At 46.6% G+C, this 20,252-nt stretch overlaps 1 protein-coding gene and 1 pseudogene across 1 annotated transcript; both read right to left on the bottom strand.

Moving 5' to 3' along the window:
• Window positions 1–171: 171 nt before the first annotated feature.
• Window positions 172–18,548, bottom strand: LOC131904212 (vomeronasal type-2 receptor 26-like). The gene is made up of 6 exons (XM_059255250.1): window positions 18,340–18,548; window positions 16,667–16,958; window positions 14,699–15,496; window positions 4,510–4,719; window positions 3,638–3,761; window positions 172–1,181 (listed from the first exon to the last, which is right to left on the bottom strand). Exons 1-6 carry the CDS (start codon window positions 18,546–18,548, stop codon window positions 172–174), a joined length of 2,643 nt encoding a protein of 880 aa, XP_059111233.1.
• LOC131894962 (ubiquitin-ribosomal protein eS31 fusion protein-like) lies at window positions 9,484–9,993 on the bottom strand (annotated as a pseudogene).
• Window positions 18,549–20,252: the final 1,704 nt, after the last annotated feature.

Genomic DNA, 20,252 nt, shown 5'->3' with positions numbered 1-20,252 from the left:
CTAACTATCTCAATTGTGATAAATTTTAGCAATACATAGAGAATAATAAATAACCATTTATGTGGTCCTACTATCAAGTGGTATTCATGAGTGTTTTGTTAAAAGTATCTCACTTTAATCATGATCTGTCTTTTAAATACTTTTGATCTCCACAAAAACAATGAGACAAAATCACATGGCTGGTCCTGATGACTTCCCCGAGAAACAGGTAATAAAGGTTTGTGGCATGGATCTGGGGACACACCTTCTCTGGAGCATCTCACTCTGCCTCTCCTGCTGCACCTGGTGGCCTTGCCTTAGCCAGGAAGCAGAGTTCCTCTCTGGTTTCAGCAAGATGATGTAGCACTTGGGGATGAAGATGCCACCCAGAAGGCCAGCAGTGGAGGCCAGGATGGAGAAGATCTCTACAGCCACAGTGGACTTGCCCCGGGCACTGTGGTACAGGGGCAGAAAGGCTATCCAGACACTGCAGAAGAGCAGCATGCTGAAGGTCAGGAACTTAGTCTCATTAAAGACATCTGGCAGGCCCCTGGCCAGAAAGGCCACAGAGAAAGTACCCACTGCCAATAATCCCAAGTAGCCCAGCACACAGAAGAAGATGGTGCCAGAACCCTCCTGGCACTGGATGACAATGTGCTGGGGCTCCGAGACCATATCCCTGTCTGGGAATGGTGGGGAGGTGGCCAGCCAGGCCCCACAAAGAACAACCTGCATGAAGGAAGCAATGAGAACCACTGAGGTGGAAGCCCCAGGGCTCAGGCATACCCGGATCCTGTCCCCTGGCCTGGTGACCCTGAAGGCCAGGACCACTGTGAGAGTCTTGGCCAGAACAGAGGACACGGCCACCGTGAACACCACAGCAAAGGTGGTCTGACGGAGGAGGCACGTCGAGACACTGGGTCGCCCAAGGAACAGCAAGGCACACAGGGCACAGAGGCAAAGAGAGAGCAGGAGTAAGTAGCTGAGACTTCTGTTGTTCGCCCTGACCACAGGGCTGTCTCTGTGCTTCAGGAACACTCCCAGAACCAGAACAGCCAGACCAGCCAGGAAGAGTGCCACCAAAGCCAGCATGAAGCCCAGAGGTTCCTCAAAGGCCAGGAAGATCTCTGTCCTGGGCAGGCAGCGGTCTCTCGTGTGGCTCGAGTACTGCTCCTTGGGGCACAGAAGACAGCTCTTCATGTCTATGGGAGACACACAGACACCATTTCTACAACACTGTATGAACTACACCAGCTCTGAAGGAAGGCGTCCCAAGTACTGACTGTTCTTACAGCCTTTCCATCAAGTCATGTATTTATGAATTATTCCTGGTGTCCAGGGCTGGAATGGCTGATACCAGAGGCAGAGACACAAAGGAAAACCCTGCACAGTCTGTATCTGTTTTATGTGAGGAGTCTTGTTTCTGTCTTCAAACAGTGTCTCATATAACTCAGGCTGACCTTGAACTTGTTGAGTAGCAGAGGCTGACGTGAATTCCTAAGCCTCCTTCCACATCCCCTCAAATGCTGTGATTACAGGCATGCACCACTATATTTAACTTATGTAAGTTTCCCTACGTGCAGGTTTGTGTGTGCGAACATGTATTTGAGTAGATGCACATGCTTGTCCAGACCAGAGTTTATCAGATATTATTTCTCAATCATTTCCTCCATCTTATTTTCTAATCAAACTTATTTGTATATTTTGATGTGTGTATGTGTTGTGCCTTGGTATGCACCTGAAAGTCAGTACAGCTGTCAGGGATTTGGTGCTCATCTTCCACCATGTGGGTCCCAGAAGCTGAACTCAGGCTATCAGGGTTGACAGTGAATGCTTTAACTGAAGGGCCATTTACTAGTCTCAATAACTTTCTTGGAATTGCTTATTTATTTGTTCAGTGTTTTTCGGTATATATATATATGGAAATCATGTGTATGCCTGGTTCCTGCAGAAGTCAGAAGATGGCATCAGATCCCCTGAAACTGGAGTTACAGAAGGCTGAGTCCTCATATGGGTGCTCTTAACTGCTGAACCTCCTTGCCAGTCCCTCACGATCATATTTTTTGAGACTGAATCTCTCATTGAACCTGGAGATCACTGAGTTGACTGTAATAACAAGACACAATCTCCAAGAACCTCTTGTCTTCATCTCCTGAGTGCTGAGATTCAAGGAATGTGCCACCACATCTGGTCTCTTATGTGAGTTTTTAATGTTTCATTTTTTTCCTAATATGGTATCAGTAACTAGTCATATTAACAAATGTTTTCAACTGAGTTCTGCCCACAAATTTCATTTTGTGAAGTCCTCTTATTTGGCACCTAAAATGCCACTGTATTTTGCTATAAGCAAGCTGGAGATTTTCTAATAAAGCTTAAATGAGGTCACCAGGGTAGACTCTAATTCCAATAAGTCTGCTATTCTAATAAGAATGGGGAGTTGAGACTGGGTGTAGCTGTACATGACTTTGATCTCAGCACTTGAAAGACAAAGGCAGATAGATTCCTATCAGTGTGGGGGCAGACTGGTGTCATGAGAGTTCCAAGCCAGCAAGTGCTGCATGGCAAACCCTTGTCTCAAAACCAAACAACAAACTGAAAAAAAGAGGGAACACACACACACACACACACACACACACACACACACACACACACACACACGAGGGGATGACTGTACCAGGGCAAGAGTGAGGCTACACACAACACCAAACCTGGTGATAACTTTGTTTTGCATTTCAAGCTTTTAGAATGGTAAAGGGAAAAGTTCTGTAGCTCAAACGGTATGGGATGTGGTGGTGTGCTGCCATTCAACCTCTGGAATGAGCCCCACTAATACAGAGGAGGAAGGAAATCACAAAAGAACATTTACCAGGCACTTCCACTTACAAGAGGTTGAAAAAGCAAATGAAATTCATCAGTGTGAGCAAAAGCTAGGGTTCTATTACAGGACCAATAGAAGCTTGTGAAAGTAGCTTATGCCTGTTTGTTATTTGGGGGGGGGGCAAAGATATGCAATGTTTGCTAGGGGAGAATTCATTCTGCAGCCAAATTATGGTCCATGCACTTGTCTGTCTTGATAAAGCTTTTAACTAAGAACAACTGTAAGACTATCATTCTAGTTGGTGTTCCACAGGAAAGCAAAGATTGTGCAACATCTCAGTGGATGGGTGTGGCGGGTTGACTGAGAATGGACCCCATAGCCTCATATTTTTGAATGTTTAGTTGCTAATTGGTGGACTCTTGGGGATAGACTGGGAGGTGTAGCATTGCTGGATGATGGGTGGCACTTGGGGTGGCCACTGAAAATTAAATCCCACACAAGGCACATTTTTCACCTCTCTGCCTGCCTGTTACCTGTAGATCATAAGGTAACACATTTTTCACCTCTCTGCCTGCCTGTTACCTGTAGATCATAAGGTAAAATCTTAGCTACTACTGAAGCGCCGTGACTGCCTGCCTGATTTCATGTTTCCTGCAATGATGGTCATGGACTTACCCTTTGATGCTCTAAGGAAGCCTTCAGTTAAATGTTTTTCTTTTGGAAGCTGCCTTGGTCATGGTGTCTCTTCACAGCAGTAGAACAGTAACAAAGACAATGGACAAATACAGGAGGCTCACAGTGCCCTCTTGACCCTCAGATTCCAGCTCCACATGCCCTTACCTTTTTGGTCTGCAAACTGTCCCTCAGGGCAGGGACTGCAATCAAAACAGCAGTGGGGGGTTCCCAGCCTGGGCACTTGGCTGAACCCTGGAAGGCAGCTTTCACTGCAGACAGAGCTGGGCACCTAGTAACAGTGAGCACAGTATCACCAGTGACTCTCCACGGATATAGATGCTAGACCACATTCTGAGAAGCAGCGCAGAACAGTTTCCTCACAGCCCACTAGATGAGATGCCTTTCAGAAAAATGTCTATCCCAGCAGATACCAGACTGGAGATGGACCTTTGAGTGTAATTGAGGAAGGGCTACGTCTGGCTTGCATGGCTAAGGGATTCAAAAACATAGCTAAACAGTTAGATGTGCTGTCTTTCCAGTCTCTCTGGGGCTTCTAAACCAACAATTAGAGGTATGGGGCAGGAAAGAAGGCTCAGTGGTTCAGATTACTGGCTGCTTTTCCAGAAGAGGAGGGTACAATTTCTAGCATTCATACAGCAGCTCACACTTTAACTCCAGTTCTAGAGGATCCAGTGCCCTCCACAGCATGCACAAGCACCAGGCATGCACATACTACAAAAAAAACATACTGGGAATAATTCATATATGCAAATACAACTTGAAGAACAATTTTAAGTATTGGCAGACATTACAAAGTGCTGCTATGCAGTGTTGTCAGGTCATTTTTGCTGGTGAGTCAATATCATTCAGAGAAAGATCTGTTGTGAGGTCAACAGCATAGCCAGTTATAACTGACTGGCCCATCCAGAGCTGCATCAACTAAATGCACAAGCAGAGATGAGGAGCCCTGGACTTGGATTTGCCCTGTGATTGTAACACACTCAGACAAGAGTCATCTCTGCATTCAAGCAACTCACTCGAAGTTCCTCTTTCAAATAGATCATCATCTTGCTCCCTGAAGAGACCTGAGGGTCTATTATGCCCACATGGACCGAGTGAAATACACCCTCGGGGGTCTTCTTCCCTTGGAAAATGTCAAATTTTGTCACCAAATCTCCATTGGCATCAAACAAAATCTTGCTTCCATCAGGAGTCTTGAAGTGCACCTTCCTGAGGGCATGAAGCAGCTGAGGAAGGAAGGGAGACATTGTACCTTGGCAAGAACCAGCCAGGTGTTTTATCCAAATTACCACATGCCAATGGTCTCTGAAGTGATACAGTGCCACTTCAACCAAGACCTGGCTCCGCTAGGCAAGAGGGAGATTGAGGACCTGAAATTTTCAGACTAACAAAAATGTTCTAGCTTTAATAAAGTAATAATTCATAATAATCTATCCTGATAATTTTAAACCTCTGTCTGTCTGTCTCTCTCTGTGTGTCTCTCTCTGTCTCTCTCTGTCTCTGTCTCTCTGTCTCTCTCTCTTTCTCTCTCTCTCTCTCTCTCTCTCTCTCTCTCTCTCTCTCTCTCTGTGTGTGTGTGTGTGTGTGTGTGTGTGTGTGTGTGTGTGTGAAGCTCATGGTGTAAAATTCAGAGAACAGCTCTCAGGAATGTTCTCTCCTGCTGTCATGGTGGACTCAGGAATCCAACTTATACTTGGGGACAAGTGCCATTACCCACTGAGTCACCTCAACAGCCTTAAAATTAAACCCAAAAACATGACAATGTGGTTACTGCTCCAGGGTCTCATTTGGCTGTGCACTACTGTCCTCAGTCTTCCCATCACACTCAGTAGACTCCAAATCCTACCAGGACTTCCGAAGCCTGGCCCCAGCCCACCTAGATCACCCATTCACTCCAACCAGTCTCCCATTATTCATCAGTCCCGCCCATGATGCTCTTCTATTTGCTCCATTCTAGGGTCTTGACACATGCTGACCCTGCCATCTGCAATGCTATCACTTCTACCCATGGTGAGACTCCTCATCCTCTTGTCTGGAACTCAGGTATTTCCTGACAGAGAGAATTTCTCCAGCCTTTCACTTCCCTTCACTCACTCCTCAGCCTTCATCTACTTTACATCTTGTTCATAGAATACACACAGACTTCTTCATACTCGATGAAAGGTTTACAACAAGCCCCCACGGTCAGGCGTGTTCACATATGCCTGGCAGACACTTCCGCCTAGCCAGGTCCTGGTCAGGATAGCCATTTCCGGGTCAGGGCATCTCGCGTGACCAAGATCCGTGACGTTCCATTAGCCACATAGGCGTGCAACGTGGCCATGTGATCTACGCTTGCGTGTAGTAGTGACGCTGATCTGTCCACGCCCAGCTTTTAAAATCAGGCGCCATGTTCCCGGTTACTTTTTCTTCTCCACACACGTGTTTCCCGCAGACCTGTTCACTCTCCGTCCCTTTACCTTTAATAAAACTCTTGTTAGCGGATTCTGTCGTGTTTCGTGGCATTTCCTTGCAGGGTAAGAACACAATGCAGCCGAAAAACTAACATTTTGGTGCTGTGAACAAAGCGGCCACTTCCGGGCTCCCTGCACCTGGAAACCCGTAAACCGGGGACTGTGAAACTCTGCTCCGTACGCGACAGACCGCTCTCCATTTCGCCTGACCGCAAAAATTCCATGCAACACCGCTTTCTCCGATTGGTGAGTCCCCCCATTTTTCAGCCAGCGTAAAGTGTTTCCTGAATCTGTGAGAACAACCGTTGATCATCCGGCACCTCACAAGTATTCTTGAGACCGGGGGAAACCCCGGCCACCGTCTTCATTGGCTATGGTCGGCCCCTATCGCAGACCTGAGATTTCTAGCCCTCTCCCACATCTGCAGCCTGAGATATTTCTTGCGTTGGGACCACCACCGTTGGGTGCGTCCTGGGGGCCACGTGGGGCCCACACGCTCATCCGACTTGACGAAGCGGCAGACGCTGTCTGGACTCCCGGGGAATCCTTTCCTCACGTGGCAGGAGGCCCCTGCTTCTGTGGCTGACGAGCCAAGGAGCAGCTTGTGCCTGGTATCTGTCCTTGGCCTTTGGGACGCCTGGGGCCTTGGCTCCGGATCACGTTTGTTTTTGTTTTTTTTTATTTTTTTTCTGCCTCTCTGCTGCAGACATGGGAAACAAGGCTTCCAACCCTGTTAGTCCTTCCTCTCTGTTAGGCTGTCTTGTTGAAGCTCTAAAACCTCTCAGTTTAATGCCTTACATAAAGATTCCTAAGCTAACTTGTCTATGTTCTAAAAAATGGCCAAAGTATGCTTTAGAAAACAACAAAAAATGGCCGCCGAGCGGCTCCTTAGATCCTGATATTTTACAGGAGTTATCTAATTACTGTCAGCGTTCAGGCAAATGGAAAGAGTTGCCCTATATCATAGCGTTTTTCTTTCTCAGGGCTAAACCGTCTCTTCTGGATTCCTTCTCTCCTGCTCATATGCTCTTAGCTATGCCTGAACTGGAGGATTCTCTGACTCCGGAATCTCTGACTCTAGATCCTGCTAACCAACCTCCACCTATTCGACCTCTAGCTCCAACTCCTAGAACAACTGTTCCTTCCGCTCCTCTTCTGGATTCTTCTTCTTCTAAAGCTGCTCCTTCCTCGGCAGTGGCCAGTTCCAAAGGCCCTGCCCTAGCTCCAAACTTCACTCCTCCTACCACCCGCTCTCGGACTGCTAAATTGCCAGATTCCAGCCATTCAAAACCTTCCACTGTTCTCCCTTTGCGAGAGGTGGCTGGTGTGGATGGACTGGTTAAAGTTCATGTTCCATTCTCTCTAGCAGAACTCTCTCAGATAGAAAGTAAGCTGGGTTCTTATACTTCTAATTCTGCTGCATTTATTAAACAGTCTCAATATATAACTCAATCTTATAGTCTCACCTTTCATGATATATTCATGATACTTTCTAATAACTTACTTCCTGAGGAGTGCAGGTGGGTTTGGGAGCAGGCTAGGACTCACGCAGACGAAATTCATCAAACTAACCTTTCACACCCTCCAGGAGCTGAGGCGGTTCCTGACCGAGAGCCACACTGGGATTATAACACCCAGGGTGGCTGTCTAGCCAGAGATAGGTTTATTACCTGTCTCCTGACAGGTCTCCGTAAGGCTGCCCTAAAACCAGTAAACTATGAAAAACTAAAAATGGTTATTCAAGATAAGGACGAAAATCCGTCTCATTTCCTAGAGCAGCTCACCAAGGCTCTACTTCAGTTCACTAGCATAGACCCAGAGAGCCCTGAGGGCAGGCAGCTGCTAATGACCACTTTGTCTCACAGAGCTTCCCTGACATTAGGGATAAACTTAAACGTTTGGAGAACGGCCCTCTAACTCCACAGGCAGATATGCTGGCGATAACATTTAAGGTGTACCATGGTAGAGATGAAAAAGCCCATAGAAGGAGCTGCCAGATGCTGGCAAGCACCATCCGACTGGCTCCCCGAAAGCCGTCTGGTCCCTGTTTCAAGTATGGGAGAGAAGGCCATTGGGCCTGGGCTTGCACCTTCGGCCCACGAAGGGCACCAACAAAGCCTTGTCAAAACTGTTACCAAAAGGGTCACTGGTCAGCTGACTGTCCTAGTGTCCCAAGCGACAAAGGAATGCCAGATAAAGACCACCCTCCAGCTGACTTTGTAGGCTTGTCTTACAGCGAGGACTGACACTGCCCGGTTTCCGCCCCGGCCACTCCCATCTCACACAGGGAACCCAGGGTAATTATAAAGGTCAATGGGTGCCCCATCTTGTTCCTTTTGGACACCGGAGCTACCTACTCTGTCCTGAGAGAGTTTTGGGGGCCCACCTCTCCTGCTCGTCTCCCTATTGTCGGAGTTGGGGGACAGCCTTATCTACCTCATCAGACACCACCACTCAATTGCATTTTCAGAGGCATCCCTCGCACACACACATTCTTAGTGGTGCCAAGCTGCCCTGTACCTTTAATGGGGAGGGATCTTCTAGCTAAGGTAGGAGCGTCCATTTCTTTCGCTCCACACATTTGCCTCATCCCAGATGCGCCAGCAGCTCCTTTACTTCTCCTCCTAGCCACTCACTCTTCTGACTCTAACAATTCTTTTCCCCTACCAGGCTCTCAGGTAGACCCAAAAGTCTGGGATACCCAGAACCCTTCTATTGCTAGGCACCATCAGCCTGTTATTATCCAGCTACAAGATCCTGCAAGGTATATCACCCAAGCTCAGTATCCTCTCTCACTCCAGAGCCTAAGAGGACTTAAGCCTATCATTTCTGACCTTCTCAGGAAAAAGGTGCTCCGCCTAACCTCTTCACCTTTTAACGCTCCCATACTTGCAGTTAAAAAGTCTAATGGAACCTACCGCCTGGTTCAAGACCTCCGGCTCATTAACTCTGCAGTGGTCCCTCTCCATCCTGTAGTGCCTAACCCTTATACTCTCCTGTCCACTATCCCTTCAGGAACCTCTCACTTCTCAGTTCTAGATCTCAAAGATGCCTTCTTTTCTATTCCTCTCAGTCCTCAGTCTCAAAATATCTTTGCTTTTACCTGGACTGACCCTGACACCCACCGGTCCACACAGCTGACCTGGACTGTTCTGCCACAGGGATTCAGAGACAGTCCACACCTATTTGGTCAGGCTCTGGCCTCTGACCTGCTTTCTCTATCTCTCCCTGGCTCTAAACTAATACAATATGTGGATGATATCTTGCTCTGTAGCCCATCCTTACAGGTTAGCCAAACTAACACCTCTGCTCTCCTAAATTTCTTATCCAGCCGGGGTTACAGGGTATCTCCTTCTAAAGTTCAGCTGTCAACTCCCCAGGTCACCTATTTAGGTCTATCCATTACTCCAACTCACAAAACTATTACTGTAGACAGGAAGCGTCTAATCCAGTCCCTCACAGTCCCTTCTACTAAACAGGAGATTCTGTCTTTCCTAGGAATAGCTGGCTTTGTACGGTCCTGGGTTCCATCTTTTTATTTATCCATACACAACTACTTGTCTTTCTGGTTTGTTGAAGCAGTAAGTCAGACAACACTTGCCACAGTAATGTCTGTCAAAGTGGCTAGCCATGAAAACTCCAGCACCACACTCATCAGAAGGACACTCTCGACGAAGATGGGTAATTTTGCCATTTTCATCCACCTTATAGTACTTTAGTACAGCCAACTTAACCTTCTTCCTCTTATGCTTATTCTTCTTGGGAGTGGTGTAAGACTTCTTCTTCCTTTTCTTAGCACCACCACGAAGTCTCAACACAAGATGAAGGGTGGACTCTTTTGAATATTGTAGTCAGACAAAGTACGGCCATCTTCCAGCTGCTTACCAGCGAAGATCAGCCTCTGCTGATCAGGAGGAATTCCTTCCTTATCCTGGATCTTGGCCTTTACATTTTCTATAGTGTCCGAGGGTTCAACCTTGAGTGTGATGGTTTTCCCCGTAAGGGTCTTCACGAAAATCTGCATCTTGGCAGCGGCCCCACCACAGATGGCGGATTCTGTCTTTCCTAGGAATAGCTGGCTTTTTACGGTCCTGGGTTCCATCTTTTTCTCTCCTTGCTCGCCCCTTATACGAGGCAGCTCAGGGCTCGCTGCACGAGCCCCTCCTTCATCCTGTCACTAAACCTTTCCAAAAGCTCCAGCAGGCTCTTCTTCAGGCTCCAGCTCTCCATCTCCCAGACTTAACCCGTCCCTTCTCCCTCTATGTAGCAGAGAAAGAGGGATTTGCCCTGGGAACTCTAGGGCATCAGCTGGGACCCTCCTTTGCACCTGTAGCCTATCTGTCAAAGAAGCTAGACCTTACCAGTCAGGGCTGGGCACCTTGCATCCGTGCCTTAGCAGCTGCAGAGCTCCTTATTCGGGACTCAAAGAAGCTAAGCTTTGGGTCATCTATTACTGTTTTCTCTCACCATAATCTGTCCCATCTCTTAACTTATAAAGGCTTACAAACTTTACCTCCTTCCTGGGTTCTTTCTCTCCAGGTGGCATTACTAGAGGATGCCACGCTTACTTTCCGGACCTGTCCACCTCTCAATATTTCAAGCCTCCTTCCTCAACCTAATGCTGACTAGTCTCCTTCTCATTCCTGCACTGAAACTTTAGAAGAGCTGCTACCTCACCCTTCACACATACAGGAGGGCGCATTGCCTCAGGCTACTTATACCTGGTACACAGATGGCAGCTCCTTCTTATATGAAGGGACCTGTAAAGCAGGTTATGCCATAGTGTCAGATACTGAGATAGTAGAGGCACAGGCATTACCCACACACACCACTAACCAGCAAGCTGAGCTGATAGCTCTCACCTGTGCCTTCCAATTGGCACAGGGACAATCTCTAAATGTTTACACAGACCCCAAATATGCTTTTCATATCCTCCTGTCCCACACTGCTATTTGGAGGGAACGTGGCCTCCTCACAACAAAAGGGGGATCCATATCTAACTCAGGCCAAATAATGGCCATGCTGGAGGCTTCCCACCTCCCCAGAGCTATAGGAATTGTCCACTGCCGGTCTCATCAGACCAATAGCTCCATCATCTCTAAGGGAAACAACCAGGCTGACCAGGCAGCCAGGACAGCGGCCCTCCAGGGCCAAGTCTCACCTCACCCACCACAGGGAATTCATACAGTACAGCCTACACCCTCACAGGGAACTTCAGACACTAGACAAATTCTTTCCTATCTACACCAGCTCTTTCATCCTAATAATCTTGCTCTGTCTCAATTCATAAAAGCTCACCTGCAGCCCACCTCTGAGGATTTACAGTTCTTAAGAACTATTACTGCCTCTTGTGAGATCTGCCAAAAAACAGATCCCAATACCAAGTACAGGAGTCAGCCTTTTCCCACCCACCAGGCTAGAGGTTCCCTTCCAGGGACTGACTGGCAGCTCGATTTTACCCATATGCCCACTGTCAGGAAAGTTAAGTATCTCCTCGTAATGGTGGACTCATTTTCAAATTGGGTGGAGTCATATCCGGTTTCTAATAAGCGGGCTCAGACAGTTGCAGACCTCCTTCTCCAAGAAATTATTCCTCGGTTCGGAGTCCCTGCTTCTCTCCAGTCTGACAATGTCCCAGAATTCACTTCTCAGATTTCTCAGACACTAGCTAAGGCGTTAAATATTTCCTGGAATTTCCATATCCCATACCGCCCTCAATCCTCAGGAAAGGTGGAGCGTACCAACCGGTCTTTAAAAACTATTCTTACTAAGATGTCACAGGAACTTCATCTCGACTGGGTAAGATTATTGCCTCTAGCTCTCCTCAGGCTCAGGGCTCTCCCTAAAAAGCCTCTTTCAGTCTCTCCGTTTGAACTAATGTATGGAAGGCCAGTTCTAACACCAGGTCTTTTATCCAAACCTCCAACTGTTCCTAAGGTCTATTCTATGGAGCTATGCAGACTGTTCATTACCTCAGCCGTGTGACAATAATTGTCCACCTCCAATACACATTGGGGATCAGGTTCTTCTCTTCCCTCCAGGCCAGCGCCCTTCACCCCTTTCCCCTAAGTGGCAGGGACCCTTCAAGGTCATTCTTGTAACCCCCATGGCTGCTGAACTCGAGGGCTTTCCTCACTGGGTCCACCTGTCTCATCTAAAACCTTTTATCTCACCTCCATGCCAGAAAAATCTCTCTTCATATACAGTGAAACAAACAGAGCCTCTCACTCTCAAGCTCCAGAGGACATCAGGATCCACTGCCTTGTCACCAATTCCAGAGGAATAAGGTATCACCCCTTCCTTTCCCAACTAGGACCACACAGAGCCGGAGGCAAAAAGGACCATCAGAAATATCCAGGCGGTAAGGAATAATGTAATAACAATAATCTATCATTGTTCAATACTCAGCAACTGATCACCTGCGTTTCCTAAATGCTAACCTAATAAGGGAAACAGGTACCTTAAATAAACTACCTCTAATAAGGCTTGTCTCAGATAAAAATTAAGCAGAGTACTAAGGCCAGATCTACCTCAGGTAAAAATCACATGTCTTTATCTGGACAGGCCAGATCTACCTCAGACAAATGCCAACTCCAAAATATAATAATGATTCTTTCTCTCTAAGCCTTTTCTATGTCAACAGTATCTTGTCAAACAGAAGGTTCCTAGCCACAGCACGGAAGGTTCCCCGCCACAGCACGGATGAACAGCCGCAGAATGAGAGGACGGCAGAACTTCATTCCAGGACCTGCCCACCATCATCCCAGGACTTCACAAGATATCCTCTCATCTCCCCCCCCCCAAGAGCCAACCAACGCCCACTATTCAGCTGGAAGCAGTCTTTGAGAGAAACGTCGCCCCCATACCCAGTCAACCACAATTTTTCTATTTTAAAAAAGGAAGAGTCAGGGATGAAAGGTTTACAACAAGTCCCCATGGTCAGGCGTGTTCGCATATGCCTGGCGGACACTTCCGCCTAGCCAGGTCCAGGTCAGGATAGCCATTTCCGGGTCAGGGCATCTCGCGTGACCAAGATCCGTGACGTTCCATTAGCCACATAGGTGTGCAACGTGGCCGTGTGATCTACGCGCTTGCATGTAGTAGTGACGCTGATCTGTCCACGCCCAGCTTTTAAAATCTGGCGCCATGTTCCCGGTTCCTTCTTCTTCTCCACACACGTGTTTCCCGCAGGCCTGTTCACTCTCTGTCCCTTTACCTTTAATAAAACTCTTGTTAGCGGATTCTGTCATGTTTCGTGGCATTTCCTTGCAGGGTAAGAACACAACGCAGCCGAAAAACTAACACTCAGATATTTTTATTTTGTGATATGATCTTGCTTATAGTTCAGGTGGTTCTTGAACTGGGGCTTCTCTGGCCTCAACTTCCTGTGTGCTAAAATGGCAGGAATGACCACAAAATCTGGCCTCTTGTAACTTTTAATCTGTTACCCTCAGGAAAAAGCCAACAACAGCTATCACTCTCTGTCTGGTTTAAAACCACCTGTACCTTCACCAGGCACACAGAAGAGACTCAGGTCATCTGAGTGAAAGTCAGGAACATGCTCACCTTCATTGGCCACCACTCTCTCTGGTGACCTCACCACGGAACAACTAGTCTTCCAAGGGACCCCTTTCATATCTGTGCCTAGGTTCCCATAAATGCATTGGAGAAAGGAAGAAAGGAAGGAAGGAAGGAAGAAAGGAAGGAAGGAAGAGAGGGAGGGAGGGAGGAAGGGAGGGAGGAGAGAGGGGGGAAGGAAGGAAGGAAGGAAGGAAGGAAGGAAGGAAGGAAGGAAGGAAGGAAGGATGGAAGGAAGGGTGGGTGGGTGGGTGGGTGGATGGATGGATGGATGGATGGATGGATGGATGGTTAGATAGATAGATAGATAGATAGATAGATAGATAGATAGATAGATAGATAAAGACTGGGGGAAATGACAAACATATGTAAATTTATATATGTGTGTGAGTATATACAATTATCAAGTAATATTTCTAAAATAGAAAAATAAGTAAGGGCTTAGGAGATGGCTCCGGGATTATAGCACTGGTCATCAAAGCTTGAGGATCAGACTTCAGATCCCCAGAACCCATATAAATGTCAGTGGATGTGGAAGCCAATCTCTACTTACATCCTCAGAAGGTAGAGAGAGGAGATGCCCAGTACAACCTGGCTAACAAGACTAGACACATCAACAAGTTCTGGGTTTGAGTGAGAGACCCTGTCCCAAAGCAAGATAGAAGAGGATTGAAAGGTGACTCCTCATTATCCTCAGACCTTACCACATGTTGTACATATGAATGTGCTCCCCACTACATGTGTCTCCATGCCCACACACATGTGCCCACATACATGTACCATATACCAAAAAAACAAAAAATAAATAAATAGCATTGGATATCTGTTTGAAATTCTGATTTGCAGCATATCTATACTGAAAGTCATTCACTTTTTATCAAAGCATAAATTTGGGATATGAAAAATCTATTCACTGTTATCTGAAATATTAATTTTACTAGGCATCCTGTATTTCCTAAGTTAGGCAAGCCACAGGGACTTGACTCATCTGAGATCACACACATAGCATGGAATCCTTCTCCATTGTTCCTTCTAAGATGCCTCTCAGTTACAAATAGGAGGCATCCTTGCTGGAGCATGCATGCAGTCAGCTTCACCTCTATAGCCTAGTTGGAACCAATGTCCTCTTCCCCAAACATACCTGAATCACCCACTCCACACATGCCTCTCTCACCTGCCAGGGCTGGAGGTCCTGAGAGTCGGTTACTTTCCCATGCTGGTGCCCATGGGTTATCATGTCTTGCAGGGCATGAGCAATACTGTAGACAGCTGTGTAAGCAACATCAATTTTACTCACTTCTGGGAAAGCATACTGCTTGTTTTTCAGACTCTCATTCCCTGAGCACAACTGGATACCATCTGTCACTGTACTGCTCTGGTGGGGCCATGTACAATCAAAGGTGAACTCCCAAAACTTCTTTATAAACATGTCTTCTGGGGTCTGGCTGGGCCGCAGGTGAGCAAGGAACTCAGGGAAGCCAGTTGCCCTGCTGCTGTGATACAGAAGGCCAAATGTGCTGTGTAATACTCGGGAAATGCCTGGAATGTTCAGGGCAAGAGCCATGTGCAGAGTGTCCTTGCTGACCCAGACCTGGCCTGAGACAGCGACATCCAGTAAGCCATACAGGATGAGCTGGAAATTAGAATTGCTTAGGAAAACCAGAACAACCCTGGCTGTGGATTTTTGCATCTTCTGGACAATCTCTTCAATCTTCCCCAGGGACTCATGGGAAGGAACATGGAGGGTGACCTCAATGCACACACCAGCTGTGCTCAGCTCCTGAGTGGCCAGAGAGCTGGCCTGCTGCCCAAAGTCATCATCATGGGCCAGAATGATCACCCACGACCACTGGAAGTGAATTATCAGCTGAGTCACTGCAAGGGAGGATGTGAGGTCACTAGTCACAGTACGCATGAAAGATGGGAACTGGATCTTGTCGCTGAGGATGGGTAGTGAGGATGAATAACTGACCTGTCAAAGAAGAGCCAGGATAGAAGAATGAATGAGATCTGGATTTAGGCGTGGGCTGATGATCTGGTTTAAATGTGGGAAGGAAGGGGATGGAGACATGGCTCAGCAGTTAAGAGCCTTTGTTGTTCTTGCAGTGGACGCATGTTCCATTCCCAACACCCACATCAGGTTCCTCATATCTGCCTGTAACTCCACCTCTGGGAAACCTGATACCCTCTTCAGGCTTCCTCCTGTACCTGTGGCATAGACTCCAACACATACACATACTCATATATGTATATTAAATTTTAAAACATAAATAATTTTCAGGAAAGGACTTGAGCATCCTGATTTGAGAAGAGAACTGACTCCCAAGAGTTGTCTTCTGACCTCCACATGGGCAGCATGGCTCCAGTGTTAAGTGTACATACACATTAATAATAATAATAATAGATAAGGGGCTGGATAGATGGTGTAGTGTTTACCAGTATTACTGTTGTTTCAGACAACCTGGGTTCACTTCCCAGAATCAACATCTGCCACTCCACTTCTAGGGAACCCAATGATCTTTTATGACTTCCATAGGCATCAGGCTCAAATGTGGTACATACATATACACATGAAGTCAAAATACTCATACCATTAAAAAATAAGTAAATCTTTAAAAATACTTTTTAATGAAAAAGAACTTTCTCAGTTACTTCATCAATGTATCGATACACGGAAAAGAACCGTGTTGGACATGGAGAATATTTACAGAGAGACTGGCTCCACAGGAGAGCTGCTCACTACTGTGACCATCACCATCGTTTTCACTACCATCAGTAAGGGATTGCACAGTAGAGCTGCTCACTACTGTGACCATCACCATCATTTTCACTATCATCAGTAAGGGATTGCACAGTAGAGCTGCTCACTACTGTGACCATCACCATCGTTTTCACTATCATAGTAACGGATTGCACAGTAGAGCTGCTCACTACTGTGACCATCACCATCGTTTTCACTATCATAGTAAGGGATTGCACAGTAGAGCTGCTCACTACTGTGACCATCACCATCATTTTCACTATCATAGTAAGGGATTGCACAGTAGAGCTGCTCAAGACTGTGACCATCACCATCATTTTCACTATCATCAGTAAGGGACTGCACTACATTCAGGAAGGAAGGAGACTTTCAGCAACTCACCTGGGGAAACTTGTACAGTCCCAGAAGTCTGGCCATGGACACAGACAGAGATGACCGCGTGTCCCCAACCAAGGCAGCCTGAGGAGAGCCATGCTGGCATGTGTAGTTGGGGATGGGCTCCTGCTGCCTCGTGAGAAAGCTCATTGTCTCATGGAGGGCTCCATGCACTGTGTCCCCAGAGTTTCGAATAGAGAAGCCCAGGGTCACATTGGGCAACAAGTGAGCACTCCTATTAATCTCCTCAATGGCAAAGACGAAACTCTGGGCCACCCGGTAGCCCCAGTTGGAAACGCTGAGGGAAAGAGAAGCCCACATTCATCATTCATGATGGGGTAAATGGAACAAGAATAAACACAGTGACTCAAGGGATACATGTAAAACCTACATCTCCACAAATACTTGCACACAGATGTGCAGAGGAACACAGTTCAGAATACATAAAGGGGAGCCAGAGGGAACGTGGAGACAGTAATCAGAAGGGACAGTTTAAGAAGACAGGAGGACAATGCCACATGCTCAGCTATGTTCATATCAGCATTGTTTGTAATAGCAAGAACCTGGAAACGACCTAGATGTCCCTCAAATGAAGAATGGATAAATGAAAATGTACATGTACACAATGGAATACTACTCAGCAGAGAAAAAAAATGACATCATGAGATTTGCAGGCAAATGGATGGATCTAGAAAATATCATCCTTAGCAAGGTAACCCAGACTCAGAAAGACAAACATGTTATTACTCACTCATAAGTGGATACTAGATGTAAAACAAGGGATGACTAGACTGCTACTCTCAACTCCTGGGAGGATACCTAGTAAAGAGGACCCTAAGAAAGACACAGGGATCTCCCAACTACAGAGAAATGGATGAGATCTACATGAGCAAACTGCTCATGGGGGGTGGGGGGGGGTCCCACGAAGGGTAAAGAAGGGCAAGGGTCGGGGGAAAGAGAGCTTAGGGGAATGGGAGAGGGAGAACAAGGACTAGGAGACAGTGGTAAATGAAGACTACACAGGAATAGGAAGAAGCAAAGTGCTAGAGAGGTTTCCAGAAATCCACAAAGATACAGCCACAATAGACTACTGGCGATGGTCAAGAGAAAGCCCAAACTGACCTACTCTGGTGATCGGATGGCCAAACACCCTAACATTCATGATAGAACTCTCATCCAATGGCTGATGGAAGCAGATGCAGAGATCCACAGCCAGGCCCCAGGTGGAGCTCAGGGTCATCGTTGACTACCTACTGAATTGGAGACTACATGACCCTTAGAAAAAAGAATAAGCAAATGGAATACAGTGCAGATAAATGATTAAGGCTGTTAAATGATGAAAAATCTATTATTTTCACATGAATTCATTCAACAAACACACCTACCTAAAGACTACTTTAGGAACCAAGGACATACAAAAGAATCAAGAATCCCAGCCTGGCCTGTGGAGCACATACATTACAGCCAGTACATGAACAGGCTATACTTCAGTCTGGTACAAATGAGAAAGACAGACAGACAGACAGACGTGATATAAAAGGAGAGCACCAGAGCTATTGCATGTATACACAGAGAAACGTAGCTGGAATTCTGAGAATCAACCCTTATCTAAGGTTTCATAAGAGCTTGTAAAGCTGCTTCAGGATTTCAGAGATTCCTATTCCACATCCAGCACTTACCCTGAAGCCACAAGTCCAGATGGTGGGGCAGTGAAGTCAGACAGGGTACCAATAGAGAGGTCAAAGATGGAGAAGCTGCCCCCCACTATTACATCTCCAGGACGATCAAAGCGAGGCCTCTGCCTTGGAAACAGCCAGGATCTTGGTGCAGAAAAGGCAGACCCAGAGAAACAGCCAAAGAGAACAGGAAGGAGAGTACACAGCCACATGCCTGCTGGGGGCCAGACAGCCAGTGACAGGACAGCCCCACATGGGGCAATGGCTAGCAGTGAAGGGGGCTTTTATCTGGGAGACTGCCCTTGATCAAGGACCTCAGGCTAAGACCACACTGGGAGCTCCAGGTTTGTAGACTGTGGGGAGAATATTGATCGGGAGGTGGTGGAGGTGGGTGGCCACTAAATCCCAGAGTCACTAAGAGTTTTATCCCCTTCTCCTGAGGCTTCATGGCCTCTCTGCATCCAAGGTCACAGCTCTGGGCATCATCTGCAGACTACAGGAAGGATGACAACAGGTCTGATTGTCTCCTGGGGGACTTGCAAGTGCAGGACCAGCTGTGCTCAGGGCACTGTTTTGTAGCGAGACCCAGGTAGGTACAAGAAGCAAATACCTGAGTAGCTAAAGTGGAATAGTTCTTTCACACTCTGTTTCTATAATATGTTGATCCACAAATCCATGTTATCTGTGGTCTTTGCACTTCTTTAAAAATTTTTCAAAAAAATTTTATCATGGAGCATATGGACATACATAAAACCAAACAGCAGAAAACAATAAATATCTATGTCTTTGTAGAGTCATGAGAAATCCTCCCAAGTGACTGAGCCTTTTTTCTATTATTTGAAAACAGATCCCAAGGCTGCCAAAGGTGGTTTTCGGGTAAAATCACTTGATACACAAACCTGATAACTTGTGTGTGTTCCCCAAGAACCCACACAGAGGTAGAAGGAGAGGACCAACTCTACAAAGTTGTCCTCTGTCTCCACACGCAAGCCATCACACACACACACACACACACACACACACACACACACACTTCATACATACACAAATAGATATATTCAAGTTAGAAGACAAATTTCAAACTCTGTTACTCCAACAGATAAGTATAATTCTCTAACATAACCAGAATCCCCTTATAGAGGTTAAAGATAGAACCAAAGTGATGGCTCAGCTCCTTAGCAAGTAAAGGCAGCCTGATGACCCTCACTGAATCTCCAGACTCTGCGTGATTAGAGAAGAGAACTGACTTCTGCAACTTACCTTCTGATCTCCTCACGTGTGCTGTGGCACTTGAATGTCCAAAAACCCAGACCCACACATGCACACCAATCTGCCCATCAATAAGTGTATAAAATTAAAAAGAAGTCGAATAAATGAGCAATAACTTTAGTCCACTGACATTTCAGCCTACCTGTATTTAACTTCCACTTTAAAAAGTTTGATCTTTTCTCAGATTAGGATATAATGAAAGTCCACACTCTGTAATAGATGGATAATTTTATTTTTTATTAACCAATTAATTTCTTCCCAGACCCATCATAGCCAACCTCCCTCCTTTTCCTTCCCCCAGTCTCTCCACCCCCAAGATCCCCCTTCCCTCCCATCAGCTCCCTCCCCCCCTCTCCAAAAAAGTGCGCTCCTCCCATGTATATCAGGGAGCCATGGCACACCAAGCCACAGCAAGATTAGGCACCTCCCCCCACCAAAAACACATAGGCTGGACAAAGCAACACAGTCGAAGGAAGGGGTCACAAAAGGAGGAAAAAGAGTCAGAGACTTTCCCTGCTCCCTGTTAGGAGTTGCACAAGAAGATCAAGCAACATAACTATAGCAAATGTGCAGAGGATATAGGTGAGACTAATGCTAGTTCTCTGGTTGCCACTCAGTCCCTGTTAATTCCTATGAGCTCAAGTCAG

This window comes from Peromyscus eremicus, chromosome 1 (genome assembly GCF_949786415.1).
Source record: "Peromyscus eremicus chromosome 1, PerEre_H2_v1, whole genome shotgun sequence".
In the NCBI taxonomy this organism is placed as follows: domain Eukaryota; kingdom Metazoa; phylum Chordata; class Mammalia; order Rodentia; family Cricetidae; genus Peromyscus; species Peromyscus eremicus.
This window is presented reverse-complemented; position numbering and strand designations above follow the sequence as displayed.